This window comes from Pyxicephalus adspersus, chromosome 5 (genome assembly GCF_032062135.1).
Source record: "Pyxicephalus adspersus chromosome 5, UCB_Pads_2.0, whole genome shotgun sequence".
NCBI lineage: Eukaryota > Metazoa > Chordata > Amphibia > Anura > Pyxicephalidae > Pyxicephalus > Pyxicephalus adspersus.
Window position 1 is genome coordinate 133,459,376 of NC_092862.1, and position 20,117 is coordinate 133,479,492.

A 20,117-nucleotide genomic window follows, 5' to 3' on the forward strand; every position below is an offset into this window, starting at 1 on the left:
TTCCTCCCCATTTGTGGAGTGTGAAGATTTCAAAGAAGCCAACAGTGACTGTGGATTACCTTTGCAATGTTTATTATGTGTATGTTGATACCAATGGATACTGGTGCCTTGGTCTATCTTGCTGTTTTGATTTTGTCCTAAAATTGATAGAATTATAAATTGCTAGATTGTTTTACAGAAGTCTGTGTTTTCTGTCTTAAGATCTATGATGGTAATAGCACCAATTCAGCTTTACTAGAGAAACTCTGTGGTTCAGAACTGCCAGCTCCAATACGCTCCACCTCTAGCGACGTGTATGTAAAGCTCAGGACTGACAATCTTATGTCATACAGTGGATTCCTGGCTACCTATCAACAAAGTAAGTATATTTTATTACAGTCTGTATAGTGATTTACATTGTATTTTATTTTCAGACTTATTTTGCAAACAGTGCAAAATGTAGGACCCACATCAACTATATCAAAAATTACTTTACTAAGATCAGACAAAGACAAGATGGTTGCTAATTGTACTTTTTCCTGACAATGATTTATTGCATAATATAGTTTTCCGTTCCGTAAAAGTGATTGATGTAGTTTACCGCAGATTTATGAAATATGTGGATTTTGGGCAATCTGGCCAAGAAGGAAACACTGGAACTTGTTAACTGATTGAAAGCAACTTCTTAACTGAAGATTTTAGAGACTTGCACCCCGAATGTTGTTAATGATCCTTAGTCCCTGAAAGTCTTCTGTTGCATTAAATGTGCAGAATATTGTATTTGGCTCATTGGTACCCCTGCGAATATCTAACACAAATAATTTTATCTTGGGAGTCAATACTTCTACTCTGCTATTGGTTGCTCAAATTCCAACCATTTTTTTGTGGGAGGGCAATGACATAAAAATCAGGAAGGTGCCCACTTTATGGTAGTAAAGGGGTAGTTTAAGTATAGGTTTAGTGTAATTAGTTTCTTCTTGCAAACTATCAACATTTTTGATTGACTTCCCCACGTTTGCCTTGAAAGATATGGTAATAAAAACATTGCATTGCAAAACTTTCAAATGCTTCAGCCAAAATGTTTATTGCGGCACACCTGATTGACTTCCAGTGCTTCTATTTCCTCTCCCAAGTGTTGCCTAGAGGTCAGGTTTAAGCAAAAATTTATATAAATTCTATCTTCAGTATTACTTGTATTTCAGCTTGCCAAGGAGTCTTGATCAATGCCCGTAGCAGTGGAGTACTGGAGAGTTTAAACTATCCAAACACATATCCCAACAACCAAAATTGCAGCTGGACCATACAGACCACAATGGGGAATACCATCAGCTACACGTTCACGACCTTTCAGCTGGAGCCCTTCTCCTGCTCCTATGATTATGTTCAGGTATGATATGTACCTATTGCACAAGGGAAGTTACGCTGCATTGAAGAGCACAACATATTATTATTAAAATATTGTTTGTATATTAAAAAGTTAGGAGATTCTCTCACTTTGCCTTTTCAGGGAAATTTAGAGAATATAAGAAAAAAGTGGTCTGGCAAATGGAGAGCCCATAAACATTCACATAAGTTTCTGCTATGTTTTGCATTCCCTGGTTCCTCCTTTCCCTCCTTGAACATACCAATGACATATTAAAAAAACAAAACATTTTTTATCTTCAGTACATATCATATTTATCAGAAAAAGCAGAGTGAGCAATATCAGTTCAAGAGCTTGTACAAGTTCGCAATACTGAAGGTAAGGCCAGATATTCACTTTTCCTGCTGCCCATGCCTCTAATTGCTGAGCAGTGACCATGTGTTTGATTTCTGACCCTCTGCTGTATCAGTGGCAGACATAGCCAACAGTGGTCCCCTGTGCAGAATGTATTCGCTTCCCCCCAAGGAACCTATATGGGGTCTCCTTAGAGTCTGTGACCCTTTTGAAGCAGCACACTTTGTACTTCCCTATGTATGCCCCATTGATTTGATTGATAGATGTAGAGGTCAGATAGAGGAACCACCGCACCCAGCAGGGGTTTAGGAGATTGCTATTGGTTAACAGATCATATTTGGATTTGTTAGGTGCTCTGCCATTAAACACTTTTAAAGCCCGTCACTTTGGCATAAGCACACTTTTTGACTTTAGCACAGCTGTAAGGTTTGTTAAGTTACTACCCAGTGCACATGTATTCATTCTCTTAAATTTGCATTTGATTTTTAGTATTAAATTTGTAGTTTGTAAATCACCACCACATTTGCTTCATCATCTCTGAGTGTCTGAGGTTCCTCCAGACTAGTGAAATGGCACAGCGTGTGATGCCAAGCAGAGGAAACTGACTCATTGTGGTCATCGAAACAGGATGTCATACTATTTGAGCACATGCACAGCTTCAAAATGCAGATGTATGGAATTTACGTGGACCTGATGTGCAATGAAATAAAAAAAATACAAATATTACAAATTACATATTGTTGTACAATAACATGCTATTGGTAACTTCGCCAAATAAATATAAAGCAGACTGCAAAAGAAAGAAATGCCATTCTGGCAGGTAGTTTTTTAATGTTAGTTTTTTGCAGAGCTCCACTTCCATGTCTTGGATGTCTGAACCTCCACTTGATTCTGTGGCTCTTCTGCCTGATTTGCTGATTATTGAATGCTTCAGTTGCATGGGGTCGGGAGGATGAACTACAGAGCCCAAGGGGAACCCTTTATATAACACTCCCAGAATGGGCATATGGAAGTGGTGTCCGGTGCTGCTCCATAGATTAAGGATTTAACAACCGGGTGGTCCCAGGGTTAAGGACATCTGACATACAGACGACTCCTAGATACCAGCTTCCCTGCACCCTCATGTACAGGATGGAGGCTTGGAGGGGGGAGGAGGACAGTTTGCATGACTTGAAGAAATCTTTTGCTAAACACAGCTGAAGTTGTGGGTGATCTTAAGAGCTGAGCTGATCTGTAACATCTTGTAACTCTTTAATGACCAAGACAAAATCTGCGGTTGTTTCTTTTTGCATATCAAAGCACAGCTTGCTCCAGAAGTTAATGAATGTCTAGGCTCCATAAAGTTTAGCTCACAGTGAGGATTTTATATAGTAACTGACACCACTCTGCCTAAAAATATGTTGAGACAAACATCTGTCCTAATTGCGTTTATTAAAATAACAAACCTGTTCCGACTTACATACAAATTGAACTTAAAGACAAACCTACAGTCACTATCTCGTATGTAACCCAGGGAATTAACTTTTACAATGTGCTTCCTGTTCAGCATTCAAACTACACATACTATTTTTTGGTAATAGGCATATATGGGCATTCATGGTGGTATTTTTTACCTTGAGGCTATTGAGGAGTGGGAGGTGGTTCTCTTGATTTTATTTACCCTTTATTACAATAATATATATGATCAATTTAACTTTTTTATCAAACTATTCACAGTTGAAAAGGGCAATGACACAAAAAGTTTTCTGTTTCGAACAATACAGACCTTGGAGTGGTCACAATCCCACATTCTAGTTACTGCACTTACCTAAGATAACTTATTTCTATCAAATAGTGAGCCATTCCAATCAGCCAATGTACTGGTCCTGGGGGTTCTGTAGTTTGTCTGCCCTTTCCTACCTTGCAAACTTTCTATTGGTGAGTGAGTTCCAACACTACCCAGATGTTTAAGAACTGTGCCCAATCAAAACAGCTTGGGCACTTCTACGTGGATTGCAATATATTTAATAAAAGTACTATATGGAGCTTTATTTGAATAAAATACTTAGCTAAAGTTCAGTAGAAAAAATGGGGAAAATATGCTTCAAAATTAGAAAAGAAAAAGTTGTAATTTGCAATGCTTTTTCATTCAGACATACAAACCCTGGCATGAATGAGTCATTTCTTCTTTTTTTTAATATTTTAAGAGAATAACTGCCACACCCTGCCAGCTCAGAGCAATGTGACCGTTAGCTGTGTGCAATTGGAAATAAAAGGCTGATTTGTGCTTCTGTACAAATTGGTAAAATCAGGCGGCATTCACAGATAAAATATAAGACGGGGGAGTAAAATTTAATACTGTACAATAATTGCCTCTGCCACTTTACAGTTAGTTTTTATGTATTTATGCAAACTAGAATAAGAATGAAGTGCATTGATTTGTGTGGATACAACAGACATTTAATTCAGGGTTTTGTAAGCCCAACTCGAAATGCCGTTTAAATAAGCAAAACACATTCCAGGTGCATCAAAACAAAAAGCAAACACGGACTAAATACCCTGTCCCCTGCAGCAGAGTTGGACCCTTGCTCTCTGTATGGGAGCAGTGGTCTCCCTACAGAGGTTTGAAATTCCACCTTCTGAGTCAGAGCTAGAGCTTTTGTAAGCAATGCAAATGCTTTGGAGTCCAGTTGCATGGTGGTTTCTGCAGGTAGCATTTGTCCAATTAATTTGGTTACTACATTAATGTATATATACATTAGCACCCACTGCATGATTTCTGTAAAAGAAATTAGTATACCTTATATAATATAATCTAGCTTTTATAAAAATAACATTTGCCTTTACTTTCCAAGAGTCTTCAATCCCTCAGCAATCCAATTCCAGTTCTTCTTCTTTCTGGTGGAGATGGGACATTGAGTGCAGCAATTTTCCTCCGCCTGCTTCAAGGTTCTTGCTATGTCACCCGATCTCAGATTGCTAGATCAGGTGACATTTCTTCCTTAAAATGTATATAATTAAAAAAGGAACATAACCTTACATTCCAAGAAAGGCCACAATTGAGCATGCACAGAAGGCGCAGCCCAAAGCCTCTTCGGATACGTTATGTAGGCATACCGGGAGGCTTCGGGTTTCCCATTCAGTCTTTACCACTTTGACGGTAAAAATAAGATTAATAAAGTATATTATTATTCTTAAATAATATCTAATTAAATAATTATGATTATATAAGGTATATAAAATTAATAAGGTATTAAAAAAATTTTAAAAAATCATTATTTCATTAATAAATGAAATGTTAAAAATGTCATGATAGGTCAGCTCTGGTTCGTAAAGAACCAATGTTTAAGACTGGACAGCAAGTGCAAATGAGCGGTACTGAATCCTTCCCTAGCACCCCCATTCCCTATTTATTTGGCTTTTGTAGGTAGACAATACATGTAGCATGGGGTCAGTTGTTCATTGGTGTGAGGAAGAGGAAACCACACCGTAAACTGCCCATCAGTCTCAACATAAACTAAGTGAAGGGAAATCACTCTGTAAAAGAAAGAGATGGCAAAAGATAATTTCAAATGAGATGTAACTCTTCCTTATTCTATCTAAAACAAAAAAAAAAAAGCTTTTGACTACTGATCTTTGTAAAAAGAGTTTTATGAAAGGTTCCTGGTCTATCCGTGTACAGGGGTAAGTGTTCACTGGCGTTATTGTCCTGCATTTCCCAAAGGTTTGTAACACACTTCAGATGCAGGTCATTAAAATCTCATTGACACTTATGGTGGATCAGCGGTTGCATTTGAACATTTTAGCATTGTGTTGCATTTTTACACACATTTAAATTCAAAGCAAAGTAGGTTCAGGGGTGTAGTGGGACGGGCACAGGTGGGAAAGCCGTGCCCTTACTTTTTTCGGGAATGGGTACGCGTACCCACTTTTATTTCGCAAATAATTCTTTGATGGTCCTCTCCCCCGCTGAAGGAGGGGCGCACAGGCCAGAGCCGTGGACCATGTCTTTAAAATCAAATTGCAGGTTTAGGGCCGTGGGCAGGTTGTCTCTCTAAACACAACCTGCCCACGCTCCCATCGCAGGCTCAGACCTGCGATGAGAGAGTGACCGGGTTCTGGTATCATTACGTCACTCTGGGGGAAGTTTCTTCCCTTTTGAGTGACACATAGACGGGTGTAGTGGGGAGGGCACGCTTACATAACAATGATGGGCATGCACGCCCACCATGGATAGTACCGTGCCCTCTCTTCTTTTTTTATGACTACACCCCTGAGTAGGTCAAGCACAGCTTTTCTTGTCAAATGCTGTTTCCCATTCAGATGCAAAAATTTATATTTCAATACAGAATTTAAATACTTTTAATATTAAAATTCTTGTGGACACAAAAAAATTACAATCTACACAAAAGTTTTTTAGGAATCAGCTCAACAAAACACAACAGCAGCAGACTTAACAACTAAATAACTTTGATCAAATTATGCATAAATCAATAACGTGTGTACTTTTAAAGCACAAACATGATTAGTTGGAGCGTGTGGCTGCAAAGTAATGATGTTTATGTCTTGTGATCTGTATTACACTATGCAGAATGTGATGGGCTGGTTATGATGCGTGTCAGTTCCTCATTTGGGGGCTTTGCTTTCACTCACTGCTGTAGAGCGTAGTGTCAGTTTACTGAGAGGTTGCCATAGAGAAAGAGATCTGTATACACCACACCACACATGTGGTCAGGAAATGGTGTCACTTCTGTGCATTAAAGCTGAAAGTGGGACTTTGCTATTTCTGTTTTATTGGTTGTTGCTAGGAAATGCAGAGAACACAATAACAATATTCTATTCTCAGATTGACACGTATGCAGTCATTTAATGTATGTGAACCTACGTGCATTCATTCAAAGAAATGTTTCATGTAGAGATGCGTCAGATTCTTTCAGGACTTGGTAGTAACAACATTTATCAAAAAAAGAAAAAGAGTGCAAAAGTACAATAAATACTCAGTTAGGGTTTCAACTTTTAGGAACATTGTGAAAAGAATGCCGATCGGTAACGATGAGCAATGGCTCTGCTGGTGATCCAGTAAATCTGAAATGGATTTCTTAAATCATTTGCTATTAGTTGGCAAATGTTTTCAATCCTGGACCAGATCCATTCCAAGTTTGCTGGACCCCCCAGGTTCTCCTATGATAGCCTGTCTTCTCCAGTACTAGAGAGCTTTATTAAATCAGATCTAATATGGTATAAATTATGTTCCCATTGGAGAGATTTATGACCACTTTTTTTCTGATTGGAAATTAGGGAAAATGTATACAACAGGCAAACAAGCAGCTATAAAAATCTGACGGGGGCTCTTATATTTCACCACTTGATCCAAAGATATGCAAAATATTTGAAAAGAGTTGGGCTCCATTGATGACCTCTCTTAGTAGTTTCAGGTCAAGCAATGCTACCCACTGCTCTGTACAGGTTTCCGATTTCCCATAAAATAATATTTATTGGTTGTAGTAACTATGAACAAAGGCAGTAATGGCGGATTCCTTTTTTTTATGTAGACAGCTTCACTAAACATAGTAAAATGCATAATTCACCAGAGTCCTGATAACATGTCTGTCTTTTTCCCAGCTCTATGATGGACCCAATAACCAGGCAAATCTCACTGGAAAATACTGCTCTGACACACTGCCACCAGAGGGCACCACAAATGGTTCAAGCCTTCATGTTGTCTTCAGGTCAGATGAAAGCATTGGACGACAAGGCTTTCAATTAATGTGGAATGTCAATGGTAAGAAATGGTGAAAATATTATTATAAAATATTTAAGCATGAAAACATCAGTTGTTAGGAAATGCCAAAACACAGGTTAGTAAAACCTTATTTGTTAAGGTAACAGTGCTAAAAGTAAAGTACAGTAACTAATGGGAGCCAATCAGAATTCATTTTTTAAACCTATTGTATAATGCTGTAACATGCATTGGAAACATGCTACAAGTAGTGACATAGCTATAGCTACATGCCTATAGGGCAGAAGTTGGACCTGGGCACTTTTTCCCTGGAAATTCTGATGGTCTCCAGCTAAAGAACAATGGGCCCCACTAATTGGGACAAGCTTTCACATCATCCAATGCAAGGCCAAGAAAACAAAGCCAATGTTAGAAGATCTTCTCCAGCTCTTTGTACAACAGTTGGCACCTAGGCCAGCCTTTCTCTATCTTTTTAGACCTTCAGGTCTTAGCTAACCCTTAGTTATAGAATAGAGAGTACTCACATGAGAACTGTACTGCACTGTCAGCTCACTGTGTCTGATATACGCGACGAGAGAGATCACTCTCACGCTGAAACACAGGCGGAAACAGTTAAAACATCACTGAATAATTTAGTGGACTGGTGTATATCATAGTTTTAGTTCCACGTTCGTGAACCGACAAGAGGAGTTTAGTTCTCAATTTAAACAGGAGTAATATTATGTTGACGAGGACCTCGTCTTGTTTTCGACGACTGCATTTTAGCACCTAATCTTCAAAATGTACTTCCAGGGAGATGATACTTCCTGTAGAACAAGTAGTCTATAAAAGAAGATCTTTATTAAGGGTTTATCAAACATCGTTCATTGATAAATTCAATACAGGTCAACAAATTAGAACTAGTAGTGACCTGGTTAGCACTACAACTGTAGATGCTTCGAAGTTTTCCTTTATCTTGTTAGTTGCCCTAGGCGCAACTACAGCTCCCCCCCTACGACGTCGCCGTCTTCGGTGTGATTTGTTCATCCATGTTGAAGAAAGGGTGACTTTCCCCTTGGGAAACGGTATTTTAGTGGCTTATAGCTAAAAAGTTCCCTTGTTTAGATACAACAAATACTATGAACTCGGAACCAAGCCCCGGTATATAAAAATACTCGCCGGTCACCGGATTCGCAAGGCCGGGCGTGTTCCTATGCCTTAGATTTAGGCTGGACCGGCAGTTGTCCTGATAAGATTTAACAGACTAAGCATCCTGTTGTTGAAGATAAGACCTGGAAGGACATCTTGAAATAACAGAGGAAGTGTTTAAAAGTGTGTTTGACACTTTATTAGGGTTTTTTTCTTAACCTACCATTCAGATATTGTTATAACAGACCAATAGGGATCAAAGCGAACACCATTGTTCGGGTGTCCAAACAATTTAAAGTGTAACTAACCTCACTATACTCACCTGTCCCTGTTCCATCACAGGGTGACAACGTCTTCTTCCTGGAGATGATTTTTGGTCATCTTCACTGGCCAGGATGATGTAACTCCCCTGCAGGCTCCTGGACTTCATTCATTCCCAGCATGCACCGGGGAAGCCGGGTATAAACTTTTTTTGACAGTTTTCCAGGGTAATCAGGCAGGTAGGAAGGATTATTGCAAAAGGGACATTGTCTGTCTTTCTGCAATCATGATCTGTATGATCATGGATTTTTAGAAGGAACATTATATCAGACCACTTAAGGTGAGATTCTATTTTCAATGGGTCCCGAATGCTGAGCTGAGCTTTTAGGCCCATTTTGATAAATACGACTTTCTTAGTTATAAATCCTCATTTCCTAATATTTATACCAGGAAGACATAATGCGAAAAAACAGGAACAATACTCCTGCTGTGTATCATATACAGCTGTTCAGAAAAGAATCCCATGAATATTTAGATTACTGAGCTCTGTCTAAACACAGAAATATGTGTGCAGAAGATTCACACAATAAGCCATCAGCCTAATTGCAGAGGATGAAGATTTTTTAATATATGCATTGAAATGGAAGTGACTTCAGGCTCAGGCAAATAAAGCTATTGGCTTGTTGATCCTGATGATGACTACAATGTTCATCTGGAAAGAGAAAGCTTTGTGTGGTCTTCTAAAAAGTAATTTTTTTGTGATTCAAATATAGAAAATATTTTCTGGTTAAATTACTTGTTCACTGACTTCCTCTTCAGGAACTGCAAAGCAGTCCCTTCCTCCCTTGTTATATACAAAAGTCATCGATGCTTACTATTATATAACACAGACCTTTCATTGTGGTCTTTTTGAAAAAAAATCTTTATATGAAATCCATTAAGTAGAGGAACCAATTTTCAATTTGCACTGCCTGGGCCATACATTCTTTGCATTTTCTTTGTAGGAGTATATTCTGGAGCTGCCGGTTTGACTTAGATTGTATATATTTATCAGAAACACTGATCTGTGTAGCCATGACTAGGAATCAGAGGGATTGCTGGCGACACATAACTAAGCAGGCCTATTTCATAGCCTGATGGTGCAACCATATTGTTCTCCAACCGTTTTAACATGGGAGAACTCTTAAAATGACTTTCAGGTCTTCATTGAACCACTTCTAGAACTACTATATCCACAACACAGAGTATATTAGTGTGGTGGTCAGTAGGCAAATGTCTCTTACATTGCTGACCATTGGGATGAAAATAAACCTTACACATAGTCAAAAAGATAATTGATGTCACATAAACTGACCTGAGAGTCACAAATTGCTCATTGCTCAAGGAAACCCTAGCAGTCTCTGAAGGAACCTTAGGGTTCCACTTGACCCTGGTTATGAAACACTGGCGTAGACATGGAACGGGAGGAGGACTTGGAACTTGGAGCTTTGCTCATGCCACTCAGTCTGGACTTTTGCACATGCCACTGGTCTGAGAAACGAGGGCCCTTGAACAGTTATACTCTCTAGTGAGGGCGATCTCACTGTTGAAATATTTAGGATATAGAAAAAATTATTTACTTACCCACTAGGCTGCACCTAAAACATAACTTTTGGGATAGCTGACTTTTTTCAATGCCAGTCGTTAAGCCTTAGCCCCACATGCAAGCAATACCCCCTATTGTTAATTGCCCCAGGTATTTTTTTAAACTAATCTAAAAGCTTTTAAATTTTCACAAAAACCTATGGTCAAGTGACCAGGTCATGGTGATGTGTCTGGTCTGAACTCCTATTGCTTCCTAACTGCATAGCAGAAGGGTCCATCCTCTAGTGCCCATGTCACTGCGTGTTGACTTGAACCATTTGCATTAGGGTCATAATGACAAAGGCCAGTAAGAAGACCAGCCAGCAACAGGCTTGAACTGCAGTGGGGAATCATTGGCATTGACTCCCAAAAGTGGCACCTTGGTGGGTTCAGTGACAGCCAATTCAAATAGGGTGGAAGGGATGGTAAGGACCAGGGGACCTATTTTGCACGAAAATTGGTTTTAGGTTGCAACTTTAGCTCAGATCTTCTTTCAAATAATTATTGATGAAAACTTTGAATCTTTTATCTTTATCTTAATGGCAAGAGGAAACACACGGCATACACAAATCTCATGTGTCAGCTCATGTTTTTCCTTTATCTACCCCGTGCTCTGTGCACCCACTGAACAGATAATGGCAACAGTTGCTGTTTTAACAAGCGTGAGCTGAGGGAAAGCACATGCCATTCATTTCCTGCATGTCTACACAGCCCGATAGACCTATTGTGCACACCCAGCAATCAGATCTCTACTACAAGCTGCCAAACTGCGCCCACCACCGAGGTTCAAAGTGCCCATTTGTGCGTACAGTTAAAAACTATATTTTTTTTAAATGGAGCCACATGAAATAAGAGCTCAGCGTGACTCATCGTTGTACTCTGCGGTAATTGCTGACTTTACTGAGTAAAATTGCCGTGCTGGAGACTTCTGGAAACAATTTCTTTATTGACTGGTTACCCAGCAACAAGTTATGGCCCAGACGATTTTGTGTCATGTCCCCGGGGATCTCCTTCATATGCTGAAAGAATTTTTTTTCTTCTTCTGTATGCTGAATTTTCCAGTTTCCAGAAATAAGTCTTTATAGAGAAGCGGGGGTTTTCATGGTCTTGTTCTAATATGGCTCCATAAGGTGGGGAATTTACAAAAGCAAAAAAATGTATCTGGGTCTAGGAGGTGTTTTTGACTTGCATCATTACAAATAACGCCCAAGCAGCAGATCGCACATTTCATTGCCACAGAAAAGAGAGATTTCAAGGCCGTTTTTTACTGCCAATGACCTATCCATTCAGGGATGTTATGAAATGGGTGGGCCCTCATTTCTTAAAACTAAAAAAAAGCCCCACTGTCTATCAATTTATTCACTTTAATAGGAATGATGGGTAGAGAAACTTTTTTTGTGCAGAATTCTTTTTGTTTTGCATCATGCACTGGATGCATCACAAATGATGGCGGTCTCCCTTATCTTCTGAATTATATAAACTGGTTGAAAATAACAACATACTATGGTCAAATAGGGGCTTTAATGACAAGCTTTTGAAAACCTCAAGGGACAAACACTATATAATGAATGCCATGGTAGATGATTAATCTGGGATACCGCTGTCTTTGTTGTTGTGGTTTTAGCCCTGCTTTATACCTGCCTCCATACTAAGTGACAAAGTCCACTTGTAGTTGAATTGCCTTTTGTGCTGATACATCTCGTTGCTTGTACTAATTACATTCCTGAGGAAGCGGACCTAGTCTGCGAAACGCGTCGGATGATCCCTACATATGTAATGTGTACAATATATTCAGCATATGCATGTTATAATATTATTGAACTTCCCTGAACTGTGATATGGGGAGAGGCTTGTATAAACTTTTTTTAAAATATTGTAAATAAAATGTAATAATTTTATAGCATTCAACTGCCGTGAAAGTCCCGTGTTTTGACATTTCTGAGTACCATACATAAAATGTTATGTAGGTAGGCAAAAGGTGGATGGGAGTAGCTGGGCCAAAACAGGGCATTTCTAGAAGAAAAAGCTATTATGTGCAAGGAGGGGTGAAGTGCTTCTTCAGAGTTCAAAGTCACATTACCATTTTTTTATATGGAAAATAAAAAGCAGTTACAAGTAAGCATTTTAAATACTTTACTTTTGTAAGCTTTTATTTGTAATATTTTGCAAATTGGTGACATAGAGCCCATTTTAGCAAAGCTCTCCAAGACCGGAGACGATACACTTTTATAAGTGTAGCTGGGTGATCCAGCAAACCTGAAATGAAATCTTAAAATCATTTGCTATTTTTTTAGCAACTTTTTTCGATCCTGGACCAGATCCATTGTAGATTTTTGGATCATCAGCTTCACTGATAAAAGTGTATCCTCTCCAGTCTTGGAGAGCTTTGATAAATTAGGCCCATAGTCTCTTGGAATTTGCAAGGAGCAGTCCCACTATGCTGATTACAGAAACCTGTACCAGTCAGATTGGCTTATCCCTCCATAATCTGTGACCCTTAGGGGTCTGGTGGGGGCCTGTCCAACCTGGTGAGCTATGAGTAAATACTATTTTGACAACTGAAGCGAGTACACAGGCAGGTAAGAATGTTTTTTGCAGGAGGGATCTTTTTCTTCATTAAAGACTTGCCTGATCACCAATTTTTTAGGTTGAAGTTTAGTTCCCCTTTAATAAAGGAATCTAGTTCACCTAGCAAAGTAAATTATTGTTTGCAAAGTGAATTTTTATGTCTCTAACTTTATTGAAATATCCCTTGCAATGATCGCATTCACTTTTCTTCTTGCAAAGCTTAAACTCCTTTAATAAATCAACCCATCATCCCTATACAGGGCCTGGGAGTGAGTCATTGTCCTGGGCACCGTCCTTCCAGAAGAGTCACACTGGGGAGATTTGTAGATGAAGTGGCGCAGACACAGCCACACCTCATCTACAGTGATAGTGGGATCACAGCCACGAAATGGAAATGTGGGAATGCTGTGATATTTAGTGAGTAAGGATTAATGGAGGAAATAGCAGCAGCTAAAACCACTGCCCAGTTTTCCACAATTCTGTTCCAGTGAGGCTAGCTGAGTCATAACCAGAGAATCGGGACCTCATATATTTTATAAACCTATCTGCGTATTGCAGTGGGCACTGCAGGAATCCAGATGACTCACTGCAAACAATACGGATCTGTTTTTTAGATGGACGTACAAAGCTGCTTCTTGTACAGACTGTGAATAATATGGAAATCAGAATATAAATGATTATTTTACTCTGTTTATTGCATTTGCTAATTGAATTTCTGTGCTTGATAGTGCCCTTTTTAACATCTCACTGATTTGTGAGGTATTATTATTATAACTCCATCATGGCCAGAAATCATTTGTGATTTACTTGATTCTGGTGAGATGGCTTTTACAACTTTGTGTAGCAGTCCATGTCACCATGTTTTTTTACAGCACAGTAGATGAAACCAATTGTTCTGCAGTGTAAAGCCATAGCACAGTTAGTTTACAGAGCATATGAATTGACAAAATTGTGTGTATAGGGTAAAAGTTACAGTTGCTGCAAATATTCATATGAATTCATTTTAAAGTTGACCTCCAGCCTGCCTTTTAGACTTGCACGGTTGTTCAGGTTCCTCTTCTGTGTTGTAATGGCTTGCTTTGATTTCACTACACACTGTGAGCTTCTCATATTATAAATTACCTGCAGCAAGTCAGAAAGAACCTGCTTCATTTTATAGCTGGAGAAATGTCCAGCATCATGAAGCTCTTTCCTCCCCAGCCTGTCCCTGGCATGACACTTTTAATAATATAGTTTAGTTATTTCAATCATAAAGTGTTCTAGTTGGGTAGTGAGAATAATGCAGCATGCTTGAGCTTTAACTTCAATTTCAGAACAGTTCACTTAAGCTAAGGTATCATATGGGAATTTATTTCCGTTATTTCCATTGTTTGCTGTGAGAAAAACTGTTTTAATTTACCCCTTTTTTATTTTAGTGGTATTGGCTTCTATTTATTGGAGCTGGGGGTCACATTTTGCCTCCTCTCATGAAAAGTCTCCTGCAAGCACTCATTCTTCTGAGCCTATTGCTTTGTATGTGTTGGAAGTCTTGGCCACCATTTGATTTCCATGACATTGCCTTGTTGGCAGACATTAGTATGCTAGTCATGATGACCTCCCCTACAATACACATACTTGACTGGTTACTGTTCTTTTACAACAGGATGTGGCGGGGAATTGTCTGGTCCTATCGGCTCCTTCAGCAGCCCAGGATATCCCATGAAGTACCCAAATAACAGAGAATGTATCTGGTATATCCGCACCTCTCCGGGGAGCAGCATCCAGGTCACTATACTGGACTTTAACATTGAGCACCAGGTTATATGTAACTATGATGTACTGGAGGTGAGTGCTGGTGTAACAGTTAATACAAATTTTCAACTTTTATTCTTTTTTCCAGATAGAAAAAGTTTAAATTTATATCAGGTTTTTATATCTTCAACTCCATTGGGGAAATTTCCCTTACTTTCTGCATCTGTGACACCAGGAAAAGAAATGAAGGGAAAAAGTTGTCACAGAAAAGGAAAATGTATACAGCAAAAAAAGGTTCAGTTGATTCATTACAGGAGTATCAAATGTTCATTTTGCAATATGAATGTTCACTTAGTTTATTAAATAAGATGAAGCTATGTGAAACTTCATTTTACTAATCATGTGCAAAGAAAAATGGAAAACAGGATTCGTGCTCGCACATGATTGAACAGTTAATGTACTTTGCAAGGTGATCACACCTTAAAAATCCCTGGTTTGTATGTGACAAATATAGAGAATTTCTCCATTGGACAGATTTCCCATTTTTCTCTGTGCTGATAGTGAATCAGGGGAAATGTCCTTTATGGGGATGCAGACAGAAAAAAAAATCTGAAAGAGGCTCTAACTCTAAAGAAAGGGATTTTAACACATACATAGCTAGTAAGTCTAAAGAAGGTGGCAATACAGACTTGGTAATCATAAAACCTAAGGATGGTCTTAGAGTTGCCTACAGAGTATTCTAGATATTCTATATCACCAAAAGTATGTAGACCCATCCATCACACCTATATGAGCTGGATGGTCATCCTATTGCAAGCCGTAATCCCCAGTTATATTCTGTGCTTCTAGAAATCATCCAGCTTTTTCTTAAAGCAATCTATAGTAGTTGCTGAAACTACTTCCTGAGGGAGCCGATTCCACATTTTCACAGACCTTACAGTGAAGAATCCCTTCCTTATCCGGAGCTTAAACTTCTTCTCTTCCAGACGCAAAGAGAGCCATCTTGTTTTTTGTAATGATCTCAAAGTGAATAATGGGGAAGAGAGTTCTCTATATGGACCATTTATATATTTATACAGGGTGATCATATCCCCCCTTATACGTCTCTTCTCAAGGGAGAATAGATTCAGTTCAGCTATTCTCTCCTCATAGCTGAGCTCCTCCATTCCTTTTATTAGTTTAGTTTCCCTTCTCTGCACTCTCTCCAATTCCACAATGTCCTTTTTGTGAACTGGTGCTCAAAACTGGACTGCATATTCCAGATGTGGTCTGACCAATGCTTTGTACAGGCGCAGGATTATGTCTCCATCTCTGCAGTCTATTCCTCTTTTAATACAAGAAACTACTTTACTGGCTTTAGATATAGCAGCTTGGCATTGCATGCTGTTATTAAGTCTATGATCTACCAGAACCCCCAGATCCTTTTCCATTTCTGACTCCCCCAAATGTATTCCCCCTAGACAGTATGAAGCATGCATGTTGTTAGCGCCCAAAAGCATAACGTTACATTTATCCATTAAATGTCATTTGCTACTTGGCTGCCCAATCAAACAGTACATCCAGGTCTGCTTGTAGATTATGGACATCCTGTATGGACCTAATTCCATTACATAGTTTGGTGTCATCTGCAAACACAGAAATAGTTCTTTTAATCTCAAACTCTATATCATTTATAAAGATCGTAAATAGTAAAGGTCCCAACACTGAGCCCTGGGGAACACCACTAATAACCTTAGACCATTCAGAGTATGAATCATTAATTACAACTCTCAGGATGCGATCTTAAGCCAGTTCTCTATCCATTTACAGATTGACTTTTCTAAACCTATCGACCCTAACTTGCATATTACCGTCTGTGGGGTACAGTCTCAAATACTTTAGCAAAGTCCAAGTACACTATATCAACTGCTACTCCACTGTCTACCTGTTTACTTACTTCCTCATAAAAAGAGAGTAAATTTGTTTGACAACTTCTGTCTTTCTTGAAGCCATGCTAACTATCACTTATAATATTATTTTCTAGCAGAAAGTCCTCTATGTGCTTCTTTGTCAAACTCTCTAGGACCTTTGCAACTATGGACGTTAAACTAACGGGTCTGTAGTTACCTGGTAATGACTTTGCTCCCTTTTTGAAGATAGGAACCACATTGGCCCTAGGCCAATCCATCGGTACCTTGCCAGTGACTAAAGTTTCTAGAGTCTCTAAAAATTAGAAATAATTTGCTTTGAAAATACTGAGCTCCGCCCTTTGAAGACACGTGGATGTATGAAGTAGGTCTTCATGAAGTCATTAATTAAGGCAAAAAGTTATCAAATAGTTACCAAGTTGTTTTACTCACTAATATTTCCTAGGTCAATGGGTTTCACACAACCTTCATCCAAGAGTCACACATGTTATAATAAATCCTAAGTAAAGTAAAAATGGGTAAAACTGCATGAATCTTGAGTAAAAAATATTTTTTAATTTGGGTTTGTTCATATATAAGAAAACAAAAAAAGCAAAGTGAGACAACACTTTAGAACATCCAGTTCTCCTGAAGTATTGCCCCTGACCCTTACTACCCATTCTTCAAGCTCTGCCCCACCTAGAAATGTCCCCTTCTGATGTGGGAGGTCTGTGCAGTCTGTGTTTTAATCATTAGGTTTTTGAAGTTTCTGGAACTAATAAAAAAGTGAACAAACTTTCTTCTAAACACTTTTGTCCACACAAGGCCTATTTTATTTCTTAGGGTAATATATTTGTATTATAACTTAGTCACAAGATGGAGTGTTGCTATTTTGTTGTAAAGCCAGGATCTCTCCTTTCTGCTACTATATGTTTGTAACTCTCCAGTAGCGGGGATCAGCCCCTCATCAAGCCATTATTATCCCACAACAGAAACTTGCAGGGCCTTTATTGAGCTCACATAATTCTGCATCATGCCACACAAATCAGCCCTTGCATTGCTCAGAACATTGGAATGCTGACTGAATCCTACACTAAATGGAACTAACAAGGCAGAAGAAAATGCTAAAAACAGATTTGAGCCACAGACTTGCTTAAAAAAGAAAGCCTACGAGCTGAAACATTTAATTCTCTCAACTCAATCCAATTGTCATCTTCCAATCTTAGGATTTGCCAGCAAATGTGTGCATATGTATGAATAGATCACTATAGGCTAAATGAGTGTTAGCCAGGAAATTATTTTTAATACACTGGTTTGTAATGCTGGCCAATCAGATACCATGTAAAGGAATATGTAATATGTATTGATTATGAAGGATATCATCTCACTAGAATTGATTACTGGGGCGAGACAACATAGCAAGGAGTATTCAAGACACTCAAATTGTGTGTACTGACAACTATAATATTTAGGTTTTTCGTTTTCTTCCATCAAACAAATTTGCTGTAACATGAACCATTTTAATTCATATTAAACATACCTGTATTCATATGCAATAGTGGTGTGTGGTGTATGAGTTTTTTTGTCCTGGAGGATAGGTATGCCCAACCCTAAATCATACAGTAATAGAAAATGAAGACAGAAAGGAGAGGGTTTTTGGCAATTATTAGTGTTGTATTGAGTGATAATTCTTTCACATAACAATACAATATGTATTGTTATGTACTTACCTGTATTCATATAACTTTTTTAGCATTTTTATCTTTTCTGTGTAAACAAAATGCTGTCCAAGTCAAATAATGTGGCATAATTTCAGATTTATGGAGGCCATGACTTGTCCTCTCCAAGGCTGGCTCAGCTGTGCTCAACTCGAACCCCAGACAATCCCCTCCACGTGTCCAGCACAGGAAATGTGGTCACCGTACGGTTCAAGACTGACGCTCTAAGGAATGGCAAAGGTTTTAACGCAACATGGCAAGAAATTCCTGGAGGTATGTGACGTTTTGAATTTGTATGTAAGCTGGAACAGGTACTTATTTTAATAAATGCAATTAGGACAGATGTTTGTCTCAACATATATATCCTGACTGTGAGTTAACCACCTGGGCGTTACACTGAGGTCTAGATTTCTGTTCCAAAAGCGTTACACTGTTTTTCATGAATTTTTTTTTTTAAATTGTAGACCTGTAACTTACAGAAATATGTCCGAACAGGGTTCTAGTAGATATCATAAATATAAAAAAAGTTTGAAAGACACAATCATGTAAAAAAAAAAAAATTACTTTAATAATAATATTAAATAAAAAACACAAAAATCAGCTTAAACAAGAATGCATAAATAAATCAAAAATACTGAAAATGCGATAATTCGGTATACTGTATAGTAATATATTTTTCTAAAACACCTCCCTAGTGTCCGTCACATAGACAAAACCATATAAATATATTTTCTGTTATTTTGTATTGGATTGGATGCAGGACTTTGTATTCAATCCAATACAAAATGAGAACAAAATTCAAACTCCCATTTTGTATTGGATTGAATACAAACTCCTGTATCCAATCCAATACAAAATGAGAGTTTGAATTTACCAATTACATGCTTTGTATTTATTTTGAATTATTTTGTATTGGATTGGATACAGGAGTTTGTATTCAATACAAAATGTGTTTGAATGAGTTTCAATTTGAATTTCCCGCACACGCGCCGACGTCATCGCCAAGGGACACGCACACGCTACGGACGCAGAAGAAGCCGGCTGGCTTCTTCTTCTCCGACGGCCGGCTTCTTCTCGGAGAAGGCACCCGACGCTGGAACACGACAATGGATGATCACAGCGGGACCAGGTAAGAAGCCGGCCGGCGGAAAAGAAGATGCCGGCCGGCTTCTAACCTGGTCCCGCTGGTTCTCAGAGAAGGCACCCGACGCTGGAGGATGACGCTGGAACACGAACACGACGCTGGATGATAACAGCGGTCCCAGGTAAGTGAAGATTTTAATACAGGGGGAAAAGTTCGGGGTTATCGATAATTTTAACTTTTTTTAGCCCGAACCAAGGTCGGACTTATCAGTTGGGTGGTTAATCACAAGCTAAGCAAAAAAAACCCAAAAAACTTTATGGAGCCTAGACATTCATTACCGTCTGGAGCAAGCTGTGCTATGATATGCAAAAAGAAACAACTGCAGAGTTTGTCTTGGTCTTTAAAGTTACAAGAGCATTCAGAAGAGCTCAGTCCTTAAGATACCCACAACCTCAGCTGTGTTTAGCAAAAGATTTCTTCTGCAAGTCATGCAAACTTCCCCCTCCCCCCATCAAGCCTCTATCCTGCAAAGGAGCTAGCGGGGAAGCCCCGTTCTTATCTAGGAGTTGTCCGTATGTCGGATGTCAATAATTCAGGGATTACCTGTATAACCAAACATTCTCTGCTGGAGAATCAATCACTGACATTCTGTAAAGGAAAAAATCTATTTTTTTCAAAAAAAATCTATTTTTTTCAAAAATTG

At 38.7% G+C, this 20,117-nt stretch overlaps 1 protein-coding gene across 1 annotated transcript in view; it reads left to right on the top strand.

Moving 5' to 3' along the window:
* The window catches only part of CUBN (cubilin), a gene marked incomplete in the record, with an annotated part of 126,605 nt that overhangs the window by 46,207 nt on the left and 60,281 nt on the right, over positions 1-20,117 (top strand). The window contains 5 exon segments of the mRNA XM_072412780.1: positions 202-358; positions 1,182-1,366; positions 7,298-7,457; positions 14,638-14,819; positions 18,429-18,603. Coding sequence (XP_072268881.1) covers positions 202-358; positions 1,182-1,366; positions 7,298-7,457; positions 14,638-14,819; positions 18,429-18,603 — 859 coding nt within the window.